This window comes from Oncorhynchus masou, chromosome 33 (assembly GCF_036934945.1).
Source record: "Oncorhynchus masou masou isolate Uvic2021 chromosome 33, UVic_Omas_1.1, whole genome shotgun sequence".
Taxonomy (NCBI): domain Eukaryota; kingdom Metazoa; phylum Chordata; class Actinopteri; order Salmoniformes; family Salmonidae; genus Oncorhynchus; species Oncorhynchus masou.
In genome coordinates this window covers 46,389,368-46,402,312 of record NC_088244.1, presented here as the reverse complement: position 1 = coordinate 46,402,312, position 12,945 = coordinate 46,389,368, and the positions used below count along the sequence as shown (strand labels likewise).

At 41.2% G+C, this 12,945-nt stretch overlaps 2 protein-coding genes across 2 annotated transcripts; both read left to right on the top strand.

Annotated features, from left to right (window-relative positions):
- Positions 1–2,909: 2,909 nt before the first annotated feature.
- On the top strand, positions 2,910–4,211 carry hes2.1 (hes family bHLH transcription factor 2, tandem duplicate 1). The gene is made up of 3 exons (XM_064956105.1): positions 2,910–3,063; positions 3,178–3,361; positions 3,479–4,211. The coding sequence occupies exons 1-3, from the start codon at positions 2,974–2,976 to the stop codon at positions 3,793–3,795; spliced, it is 591 nt and encodes a 196-aa protein (XP_064812177.1). The 5' UTR covers positions 2,910–2,973; the 3' UTR covers positions 3,796–4,211.
- A 7,673-nt stretch (positions 4,212–11,884) lies between these two features.
- On the top strand, positions 11,885–12,744 carry LOC135527491 (transcription factor HES-2-like). Its single transcript, XM_064955997.1, has 3 exons — positions 11,885–11,974; positions 12,082–12,177; positions 12,313–12,744. The coding sequence occupies exons 1-3, from the start codon at positions 11,885–11,887 to the stop codon at positions 12,742–12,744; spliced, it is 618 nt and encodes a 205-aa protein (XP_064812069.1).
- The last annotated feature ends 201 nt before the right edge of the window (positions 12,745–12,945 follow it).

Below are 12,945 nucleotides of genomic sequence, written 5' to 3'. Positions count from 1 at the left end.
GAGGGTGGCAGTGATGCGGCAGGTGGCAGTGATGTGGAGAGGGGAGCAACGGAGAACGTGAGCTCCTTTCCACGAGCTCGGCGACGAAGATCAAACCGTCGCTCTATGCGAATAGCGAGAGCTATTAAGGAGTCCAGACTGGAAGGAACCTCCCGGGAGAGGATCTCATCCTTAACCTCGACGTGGAGACCCTCCAGAAAACGAGCGAGCAAAGCCGGCTCGTTCCAGTCACTAGAGGCAGCGAGAGTGCGAAACTCAATAGAATAATCCGTTATGGATCTATTCCTCTGACATAGGGAAGACAGGGCCCTGGAAGCCTCCTCGCCAAAAACAGAACGGTCAAAAACCCGTATCATCTCCTCCTTAAAGTCCTGATACTGGTTAATACACTCAGCCCTCGCCTCCCAGACTGCCGTGCCCCACTCACGCGCCCGTCCGGTAAGGAGAGAAATGACGTAGGCGATGCGGGCTGCGCTCCTGGAGTAAGTGTTGGGCTGGAGAGAGAACACCACATCACACTGAGTGAGGAATGAGCGGCACTCAGTGGGCTCCCCAGAGTAACACGGCGGGTTGTTGATCCTGGGCTCCGGAGACTCGGAAACCCTGGAAGTGGGCGGTGGATCGAGGTGGAGTTGGTGAACCCGTCTTGTGAGGTCGGAGACTTGGACGGCCAGGGTCTCAACGGCATGTTGAGCAGCAGACAATTCCTCCTCGTGTCTGCCTAGCATCGCTCCCTGGATCTCGACGGCGGAGTGAAAAGGGTCCGGAGCCGCTGGGTCCATTCTTGGTCTGATTCTTCTGTTATGAACTTGAGTGAAGACCCAAACGCGGTTTTAACAGAAAACAGAGTTCTTTAATAAAAAACAGGAATGGCATAAATCCTCTTCCAACGTAGTCAATGGAACAAAAGAACGTAGAATAATGCAGGTTGCACCTGCCATGCATGCAGACTCCGACAGGACAGGACAAGGTGGAAGCAAACGAGACGACAGCTTGCTTCTGGCATCAAAAAACACAAACAAGAATCAGACACTGAAAGTAGCAGGAACAGAGAAAGAAATAGAGACCTAATCAGAGGGGAAGAGAGAACAGGTGGGGAAAGAGAGAATGAGCTAGTTAGGGAAGATGTAGAACAGCTGAGGAATGAGAGACAGAGAAGGTAACCTAAAAAGACCAGCAGAGAGAGAGAATGAAGAGAAAGGACAGGAACAGACATAACAAGACATGACAAATATTGAATAACCAATGCATAAATGGTTTGGAGAGACTTTGTATTTTAATTTAGCCTAATAAATTGTGTAGCTTCATGTAATCTAGAAGTAATGGACAAAGTATAGGACATATACTGTTCTATACTTTGGCACAGTACATTGTAGCATATAGGCTGCAATTGACTTATTAAGAAGCCTTCACAAGCCTGTTCAGAAGATTTGACAAGCCAATGCAGTGCCACCAGCATTTAACAATCCAAAACCAGGTGTATTACGTCACATATTGACTGTCAGAGTTAATGCCTAACCTTAAGAATTTGTAATGAATGCCTGCACTTAACCCTAACCTAAAAATTGGGGGTTAATGCCTAAACTTAACCTTAAACACTTTGACGTTTTGAACTTCCAATTCTGGTGCAAAACTGTTAGAGAGTATATTGTAAACCACTGTCCCTACCCCCACTCACCATCATGCAGATGGAATATAGGCTACTGACGCCAAATATGTTTGAAAAAACACGCAGATAGGTGACGGGAGCACAAATCAAGAACATTGGTAAGCAATGGGACACGGAACAAGTGCAGCGCAATGGCAGAAACGTGGGGGATGGGCGTGCAACAGACTCCCATCTGTTGCGCATCCATGGCGCGTGCCGAGCGCGTGAGTTTAACAGCGGCTCATAGCTGCACAGAGCAAATGAGAGCACTTTATTGACAAAGACTTACATAAAATACAAAATGTATAAATACAACTTCTGCATTTTGGATCATATAGTGATACATGAAAAGTCCATCTGAGTAGGCTAACACAACGGTGTTTATTTGGAAATAAACCTCCTGTAATGCATTGAAATATCAACAGAATGTTGGCTATTTGACATAAATAATTCATACAATCTACATTTCATTATTTTATAAACATCTATGGTTCCACTGCATTGCTGCCCCCCCCCTCCCCCATTTAAGAAGGGTCTTGGCCACAGGTGAATGTCCTTGTTCAGATAGACTGCATTGAAAACATGTTGATTAGGACAAGCACATGTAAATCCATACACAGCGTGGCTTGGGGATCGGTTTTTCAGCATTTTGGAATCGCTTAATATTTTAGAACGTTTATCTGGCTACATTTGCCTGAGTCCTAACTCTGAATCAAGACTGAAGAAAACAAACCTAATCTACATTTGAATAGAAGCATGATTATAAGAACTATTAATACAACCTGCTTGGTTGTAAGACTTCCCCCCAAGTTCATTATGTTCCAGTAGCCCACTGTGAAAATAAAGCTATATAATAAATACAACCGAATAAACCTTAATGTTGTTTATTAAACATGATGTTATCATACTTTACAGTTTTAGCTTTAAAATTTAATTTCAGGATAGTTTAGGATCCCACGTCTTATATAAGCATTTAGGTTATATGTCAGGATAGAGATGGTGCACATGAATTAATTAAACTTTAAATATTTTTAAAGTTATAGCTACCACAAAATGCAATACCACCAGTGAGACATGCCAGTTGAGGAAGCCAAATGTCAACCCTATATCCAAACAGGCCAGATGGTCATGTCGAGTGCATGTGTTGCTGTCCCAAAGGCATAGTCCCCTGCGTCAAGACTCCCAGACAATGGATGGAGGTCCCCCCCTCGACGCGCGAAACTCGCATAAATACAGCGCTCTCCCTCCGCTCAGCACACATCAACTCACCACCTCGCAAAGAGCACATCGCCTCTCTCCTGAAAGCACAACTTCTAGCTAAAGACATGACTCCAAGAATCACTCCTGAGACTACCCAGCTTGTCCCCTCAAGGTCCACGGTGGCCCAGAGGAAAGAAGCGAACGAACTGAGAAAGGTAAGAGAAACTAAGAGTCAAATGTGTTTATCATTCAACTCGCTATACTGCAGCTTTCGTTCAATGCTATATACCATTTTCAAGTTACTAATGGCTTTTTATCGCTTCTTCCAGACACTAAAGCCTTTATTGGAAAAGAAAAGGCGCGCACGCATCAACGAAAGCCTCGGTCAATTGAAGACTCTAATCCTCCCTCTGGTCGGCAAAGACAACGCTCCATACTCGAAGCTTGAGAAAGCCAATATTCTGGAGATGACCGTCCGATTCCTCCGAGATCTCCCTTCATCTCCAGTCAAAAGTCAGTATTTCAGAAAGCTAATTCTATCATGTTGTGTATGTGTACCGTATTGTATGAATAAGTTGTACATTTGTCATTGGGTCATTAAACTAAACTTTCGCCTATTTGTCCCCCCAGGTTCATCAGACAGCTACAAAGAAGGGTACAAAGCCTGCCTGCAGCGCGTCACCGCTCTGATCCCCAAAACGAACCTGGACAAAGACTCGTGTCAGCGGGTGAACGACTTCATCCAGCAGGCCATGTCTGCGTCCGTCGACCCAGCCTGTCAGAACTGTTGCGCCCAGAGCTCCAGGGCTTTCCCCCAGATTCAGCAGAGACTCCTGAGCCTCAAAGCCAACGTTGGCTCCAGAATCGAGAACCACTCGAACTCACGTCCCAACCGGCCCCAGCCAGTGCCACAAGCTGTCAATGCTAACATGTGGAGACCCTGGTAGATTAGACAGACGCTCCCTTAGCGAACATTGTTTTGTGATAGATATATATAAACGCTGTTAGATGTAGATATTAACTGGAAGAGATGAGGGAGTTATTTCACGTTTGACTAGTAAATGCATCTATTTATTCACAGAAAAATCAGATGAGCACAGACTTTATGAGCAGACAAATTCTATGATCTTTGTTAGGCTAAATGCAATCCTCTTTGGGATTTCCAAGATTTGGGTTGTAGACAACACAATTGTAAAACCCCAAGGGTTATTTTGTTTGAGGTTTGCGCTATTGACTTAAGTACTTTTGGTCTGTGCAAAGGAGTAGACTGTAAACACTGTGTGTTATAGTAACGTATTATTTATTTGATGAGAACACAATTTAGTTTATGTGTCTTATGACACAAACGATTTTGTCATTGATCATATACTTTCAATAAAAGCTCATTATAAAAAAGAAAGAAACTGTTTTGTTGTATGTTCTCAGTATTGGTAACGTTATTCCAACAATATGAAACATTGGATTTGAACATGTGTTTACTTTAAAATCATATGAAATGAATGTGTTTATTTGCTGAAATGTCGCTATAGGAATAATGCTAGAACTGTTTGGTTGTTTGCACAGCAGTTGATCCCCATTCGTCCCATTGTGGGGTGTTGCGCTGCTCATAACTTCTGATCGTGAATTTGCTCGGAAAGAGGCCATTTGCTTGTTTGGTTTCGGGGTAAAGTATATGAGGGTAGCCCATAGAGGCATTTCAAATAAAACGAATTAAAGAAAACATTTTGGTGAGCCCATATGATGTAGTGTAATGCTAAGATAAAGTGCTTCAAAATTCCCCAGTATTAGTCCCATAATAGCATCATGATGGATTGTAATCTAAATAACCTATATATATATATATATATGCACCATCAACATGACATTTTCCAGAAAATGTTTCTGTATAAAGACATGATTTTGCCTTCTGGTTGATGTGAAGCCAATGGATGGATAAACATCCATTTATGAGACCAGATTGCTCTTCTTTGTATTTCAATGTCTCTTTAGGGGGTTAGTATAGATTCCAAAAATTGTATTAACAAAATGTGTATTTGTTATTCAAGTTAAAGGCACAACAGCCTGAGCCTGCCAGGTTTCTATCCTGAGCTGAGGGATGGGGCTAGAGAAATGTCACCAAATGTAACCAAATTCAGTCAAGGAGCAATAGGTGCAAGGAGTGGCAGGAGTCTATGAGATCTAGATGATAGTTCTAAACAATATATATATTTCTGGCACATTATATACAGCACATTAGAGTCAGCTGCCCTATATACATAGACTTGGAACCACTGGCCACTTTAATAATGGAACACTAGTCACTTAAAAAAAATAAACATATCCAGGTGTTAGAATGGCCAAGTCAAAGTCCAGACCTGAATCCAATCGAGAATCTGTGGAAAGAACTGAAAACTGCTGTTCACAAATGCTCTCCATCCAACCTCACTAAGCTCGAGCTGTTTTGCAAGGAGGAATGGGAAAAAATGTCAGTCTCTCGATGTGCAAAACTGATAGAGACATACCCCAAGCGACTTACAGCTGTAATCGCAGCAAAAGGTGGCGCGACAAAGTATTAACTTCAGGGGGCTGAATAATTTTGCACGCCCAATTTTTCAGTTTTTGATTTGTTAAAAAAGTTTGAAATATCCAATAAATGTCGTTCCACTTCATGATTGTGTCCCACTTGTTGATTCTTCACAAAAAAATACAGTTTTATATCTTTATGTTTGAAGCCTGAAATGTGGCAAAAGGTCGCAAAGTTCAAGGGGGCCGAATACTTTCGCAAGGCACTGTACTACAGATACCCGATTTTAAACTGTAATATATTATGCTTCACCGAGTCACAGCTGAACGACGACATTAATAACATACAGCTGGCGGGTTATACAAGCTATAGGCAGGATAGAACAGCAGCCTCTGGTAAGACACGGGGCGGGGGCATTTGCAGATTTGTAAACAATAGCTGGTGCACGATATCTAAGGAAGTCTCATGGTTTTGCTCGCCTGAGGTAGAGTATCTCATGATAAGCAGTAGACCACACTATCTACAGTTGAAGTCAGAAGTTTACATACACCTTAACGAAATACATTAAATATCAGTTTTTCACAATTCCTGACATTTAATCCTTGTAAAAATTCCCTGTCTTAGGTCACTTAGGATCACCACTTTATTTTAAGAATGTGAAATGTCAGAATTATAATAGAGAGAATGATTTATTTAAGCTTTTATTTCTTTCATCACATTCCCAGTGGGTCAGAAGTTTACATACACTCAATTAGTCTTTGGTAGCATTGCCTTGAAATTGTTTAACTTGGGTCAAACATTGCGGGTAGCCTTCCACAAGCTTCCCGCAATAAGTTGGGTGAATTTTGGCCCATTCCTCCTGACAGAGCTGGTGTAACTAAGTCAGGTTTGTAGGCCTCCTTGCTTGTGCATGCTTTTTCAGTTCTGCCCACAAATGTTCTATAGGAAGGAGGTCAGGGCTTTGTGATGGCCACTCAAATACCTTGACTTTGTTGTCCTTAAGTCTTTTGCCGCAACTTTAGAAGTATGCTTGGGGTCTTTGTCCATTTGGAATACCCATTTGTGACCAAGCTTTAACTTCCTGACTGATGTCTTGAGATGTTGCTTCAATATATCCACATAATTTTCCTCCCTCGTGATGCCATCTATTCAGTGAAGTGCACCAGTCCCTCCTGCAGCAAAGCACCCCCACAACATGATGCTGCCACCCCCGTGCTTCATGGTTGGGATGGTGTTCTTTGGCTTGCAAGCCTCTTCCTTTTTCCTCCAAACACAACGATGGTCATTATGGCTAAACAGTTCTATTTTTGTGTCATCAGACCAGAGGACATTTCTCCAAAAAGTACAATCTGACTTTTTTTATGGCGGTTTTGGAGCAGTGCCTTCTTCCTTGCTGAGCGGCCTTTCAGGTTATGTCAATATAGGACTTGTTTTGCTGTGGATATAGATACGTTTGTACCTGTTTCCTCCAGCATCTTCACAATGTCCTTTGCTGTTTGTTCTGGGATTGAGTTTCACTTTTCGCACCAAAGTACGTTCATCTCTTGGAGACAGAATGCGTCTCCTTCCTGAGGGGTATGATGGCTGCGTGGTCCCGTGGTGTTTATACTTGCATACTATTGTTTGTACAGATGAATGTGGTACCTTCATGCGTTTGGAAATTGCTCTCAAGGATGAACCAGACTTGTGGAAGTCGACAATTGGTTTTCCGAGGTCTTGGCTGATTTCTTTTGATTTTCCCATGATGTCAAGCAAAGAAGCACAGAGTTTGAAGGTAGGCCTTGAAATACATCCACAGGTACACCTCCAATTGACTCAAATGATGTCAATTAGCCTATCAGAAGCTTCTAATGCCATGAAATAATTTTCTGGAATTTTCCCAGCTGTTTAAAGGCACAGTCAACTATGGTATGTAAACTTCTGACCCACTGGAATTGTGATACAGTGAATTATAAGTGAAATAATCTGTCTGTAAACAATTGTTGGAAAAATGACTTGTGTCATGGACAAAGTAGATGTCTTAACCGACTTGCAAAACTTTAGTTTGTTAACAAGACATTTGTGGAGTGGTTGAAAAACGTGCATGTAAACTTCCGACTTCAACTGTAAGTATCAAAGTAAATGTCGTTGCTAAAATATACTTAAGTATCAAAAGTAAAAGTATGAATAATTAAAAATGCCTTATATTAAGCAAACCAGACGGCACAATATTGTTGTTTTTTAATTTACGGATAGCCAGCACTCAGCACTCAGACATAATTTACAAACAAAGCATTTGTGTTTAGTGAGTCCGCCTGATCAGAGGCAGTAGGGATGACCAGGGATGTTCTCTTGATAAGTGTGCGAATTGGACCATTTCTGTCCTGCTAAGCATTCAAAATATAACCAGTACCTTTGGGTGTCAGTGAAAATGTATGGAGTAAAAAGTACATAATTTTCTTTAGGAATGTAGTAAAGTAAAGGCAAAAATAGAAATAGTAAAGTATAGATACCCCAAACAACTTACACAGTACTTTACACCACTGATTTAAACGAGCTCCCAATGCGTGTCTATGGTAATAAAAGGGCCATAAACTTCCATGGTGAAAATGTTGGCATGCATCTCCTCTTACATCATTTAACCTATCAACAGCAAACCAACGTTGAGATGTTCAGACTGACCCAACTTAAATTCATTGCTTTCAGAATAGTTATATCATTTACACTTTTTGAACTACAGTCTATAACCATGTTAAATGTTCATAAACGCTCCATAGAATCGAACAAGAAGTATTTGGATGAGCCACTGCTCTTACACCGTTTAAGCTATCAATACAAAAGCAACTTTGAGATGTTCAGACTGACTCGAATTAGATTGCTTGCAATTTTTTATACTATTTATACTTTTACAACTATAACCATTTATAAATGTGCATACATTAATATGGGTTTGAATGAGAACCATGGGAATACAGAGGTAGCTATTCAAAATGGTCCTGCTCCTTGGCCAATTAAGCTATAAAAACATTTTGGGTATCCTAACTTCAAATTCTTTAAAACCTTTATGAACTAGAGTTATATAAATGTGCATACATTTGCATAAAATAACTCACAGAGTGTAACTATTGAACACGAAACCAACTTTCACATGTTCAGGCTATCCTAACTTCAAATTCATAAAAAGCCTTTATCAACCATGACTATTTTGGCTTAAAATAACTAACCAACAGTAACTCTTGAACCGTTTATGCTAGAGACACCAAACCAACTTCCAGATGTTTAGGCAATTCCATCCTATCCTATCAAATCAATCAATATCTTTCCATCTACCTAATGTTTCTACTCTAACCAGTCACTACCATTACTACTGCAGTCATTACTACTACTATTATCATTTATTTCACAACCATAAATACTTTAAAACAAGCTAGCAAACACACCACATTTACTTCAAGAAATGTACTTTTTTCCATTCCCCAAGCATCCATCCCTCAACCACTCACTTATCTTAACTGCTTCAACTTCCATCTTCAATTACAATTTAAATCTCTTCCACTTCCATAAAAATACAGGGAGTTCTTAAGTGTTCACATCAAAGTCTAGCTGGTAACCCCTGGATAAATAAACCCATCAAAATACATGTAGAATATTCATCTGTTTTCACATTCACTTAATCACAATATATCTGCTGCAGCTATATGAAGTGAGTTCTGGCCCCTTTTCCCAGCTGTGTTCCATCCCTAAAACTTCAGATTCTGCACCTGTCACCAGCTCATATCACTGTGGTCTGAGAAGCTCGACAAAAACGGCTTAGATATACTTTACCGATGTTTTATATCTTACTGTATTTTATGACATGAAATGTTTTGGAGGGATCCCAACAAATGTTATAAGGTGCACATTGTACAAAAGAGCATCCAAACTCATTTGATGTAAAATAACCGTTATGTGAGTTATATACACACACACACAACTATTGTATTCAACCAAATGACAATACTACTTTACCATCTAATTGGTTTGGTTGAGATACAATAGATCTACTATTGGGTATATGCTACATTGGATCTAACACAAGTAAACCAGACTTGACCTGAGAGGTTGTTTTTTCCCCATTCCCATTTGTCTGGCTAAAGAGACGCTGGTCATGCCATGACAAAAGAAGTGTAGAGCCCAACTCAAGCTACGCAGCTCTTCGTCATGGACAGTCGTGGTGCGGCTGACATCCTCCCCCATCCCAAAAGCTGAATTTTTTTCATTCTCACGTATCAGAACATTCTTAGACAATAGGTCACTGTCCATTCAGCTTGCACAGATGGGTTACCCACGCCGAATTTGCTGGGAAGACAAAGGGGACCTTAACCGTAAGCTCTATGTGGAAAAGTTCTGGATTCATACAGCCGAAATGTTAATTGAAGGCCCCGCGGGGGTGATAGGGGCGCATGCAGCAAATGCGCGTATCAATTTCAGGGCTTCGTTTTGTTCCAAGCCAAGCGTCCGCTTAACTGCATCGTTTGAAGGTCCTGTCCCCACAGAATTTGAACGATGATTATCTTGGAAGTATTTCGATTATTTATCTTATTAAAAATGGTTTGAAACATGCAGACATCACAGGTTAAGTACACATGGTAATTAAACATGATTTGTGATAGCAAATATCCAGTTTCGAACAATCTGTAAGTTACTTGAAAATATACAAGGCTTATAATGAAAGGCAATGTTATTTGTTTGATTCTGTGTCTCTTAAACTACATCGATGCAACCGGTCTCTGAACTAGGGCATCGACCATCATCAATTCGTTACACTTAAACAGGCTTTTACGCACAAACATTGAAAAACACACTTGCAAAAATATAGCTTGGTCGCTATAAAGTATGTAAGAGTCAAGCCAACCGGACTATGGCAATATGGAGAGAGCATCTATAGAAAGGGGGGTGTGGGGGAAATCTATTTTGGCATCCTAGTTTTTAATCATGGATACCATGGAGACCATCACCCAATCGCATGCAGATTTGTAGGCTACCGACGCCAAAATTGTTAGCGAAACATGCTTCATAAAACTTAATGCAGACATAGTTTAGAACAAGTAGGGTGGGGGCTTCTTCCCTTATAGTAGGGTGACACGGGCTGGTGGTAGGGGGATGGTAGTGGGGAGGAGGGGGACTTGGGAGAGGTGGGTTGGGTTGGGGGGTGGGTTCGGGGGTCGGTAACATACGCCCATCTGGTCTCCATGGCGCGTGCTGCACGCGTGATTCCCATGAGAACCGTCGAGTTTGATAGGTCGTTAACACTGGAGTAGTGGTTGTTGTTAGAAACTGGTAGCCTATGGAAGACAAGCTAAAGGCATTTCTGAATAGAATAAACGGTAAAGGGTTTGTAGGCTATGCCACATGGAATGTATACATCATGACTCGAATCCACAATGGTTTGTCTACTAAATGTGTTTCAGGATATAGGCCGAATGCGAAACAGTTCTACATTTGCTTTGTTCATGTAGGAACTTAAACGAATTTCAGTTCATACCCATCATCTGTCGTGCAACCCCCCAAAGTCACGCCCCTCCCCAGGCAGCACAAGTAGGCTACAGGTAAAGACAGCGTCCATCAGAAATGTAAGAGGCCTAGACATCACACGCTAAGAAAATTGTTGATCACAATTTACAAGCAGATGTTATTTGAAGTTAGCTTGGCTTGGGTATCTGTCGGTGTAGATGTAAATAATGCGTAAAGCCCAGTGCCCCCTCCATCGTCTATCCATCCATAGCCCCTCCACCAATGTTAGACTACGATACAGAATGGATATCAAACAACATCTGTGCAAAACATGTTTAATGCTATCAAACAAACAAAACGTGAGAGGCTGAAAGGTATATTTGAAAAACGTGTATTGAATTGAACCATATCCATCTACAATAACCTGCATCTATTTATCGAATTGAACGTGAAATTGCATACACGTTTAATATTTATTCAAATAACATGTAGGCCTAATGTCTGGTTGATATGTTTCTAAACCACTAAGCACGAAAGGTGTTACAATGCGATATGCTTTCCATGGAACATTGGTTATGCGTAATTACGCATGGGTATCGAATCATTTAATTTATTTAAAAACGTAAATAATAAGCTGTACATAAAAAACTATGCAATTCAGAATAATCTGACAATAATGCGAAATATTTTAAGTTAAAGACTGCTTGTATACAATAGCATTTGATGTTCAAATCACTTGGACCAAAAAGCAACGCTTATTTACGCAGACGTTTTGCAAGCTTTGCATCATCAAATTTAGCTTGCACAAACCATAGTTGTTATGCTTGGATTAAATGGGGAGGCAGATGGTTATTATTGTACACTTGGTGCTCGTGTTGTTTCAAATGCAAAGGTCCTCAGTCAAAATTACTTGACGGTAGCTTGGGGGCGTACCCGTGACGCACAGAACCGACGCTCGAGAACTCCATATAAACTGCGGCCCGAGGTCGTTGGAAACATATCCTCTCCAATCTCAAAGATTCCCACGTGAAAATTGTCCTTCTCCACATACGAGAATGAAAATGATTCCAAATATAACCTCCGAATTTATCCAATCCTTTGCTCCAATGCCAACTGTGGCCAGGAGAAAAGAGGCGCTTGAATTGAGAAAGGTAAGGGTCTAAATAGATACAATAGAATAGAAAATACTTTGTGTTTCTAAATTCCCGTGATAAATGGTTTTGTAATGGATTCTAAAGTGTGTGCTACCTTTTTTCAGACAATGAAACCCTTGTTGGAAAAGAGAAGGCGCGCTCGTATCAATGACAGCATCAGCCATCTGAAGACTCTGATCCTTCCACTCACAGGAAAAGATGTAAGTTCCAAATAACCAACAAATAGGCTATGCTTTATACGTGTCTAGAATACACAGCTGTAAACATGTCATCATCGAAGTTATGCGTATAGATAGATAGTGTTCTAACAATCACCCTGTTCTCTTTTTGTGCAGAATTCTCGGTACTCGAAGCTTGAGAAAGCTGACATCCTTGAGATGACGGTAAGATTCCTCAGTGATATTCCTGCTGCGCAGAAAAAAAGTACATCAAACAGCTACAAAGAAGGGTACAATGCCTGTCTGCAGCGCGTCACCGCTCTGATCCCCAAAACGAACCTGGACAAAGACTCGTGCCAGCGGTTGAACGACTTCATCCAGCAGTCCATGTCTGCGTCCGTCGACCCAGCTTGTCAGAACTGTTGCGCCCAGAGCTCCAGGGCTTTCCCCCGGATTCAGCAGAGACTCCTGAGCATCAAAGCCAACGTTGGCTCCAGAATCGAGAACCACTCGAACTCGCTTCCCAACCGGCCCCAGCCAGTGCCACAAGCTGTCAATGCTAACATGTGGAGACCCTGGTTGATTCAAGAAGCCATAACGCCAATGTAAATTGTATGATATGTACATGTCAGGGAGACGCCTCTTGTACATATGTATTTATCAATACTAGGCTATAGAGATGCATGCATTGTCATATTCTCTTGATGAAAAGCTATACTTCATCGTTAAATCATGTTAGTTAAGTATTATATACTGAAGTAATTACACACGTCTTCTGTCTTGTAAATGGACAAGTTTGAAGACATTCTT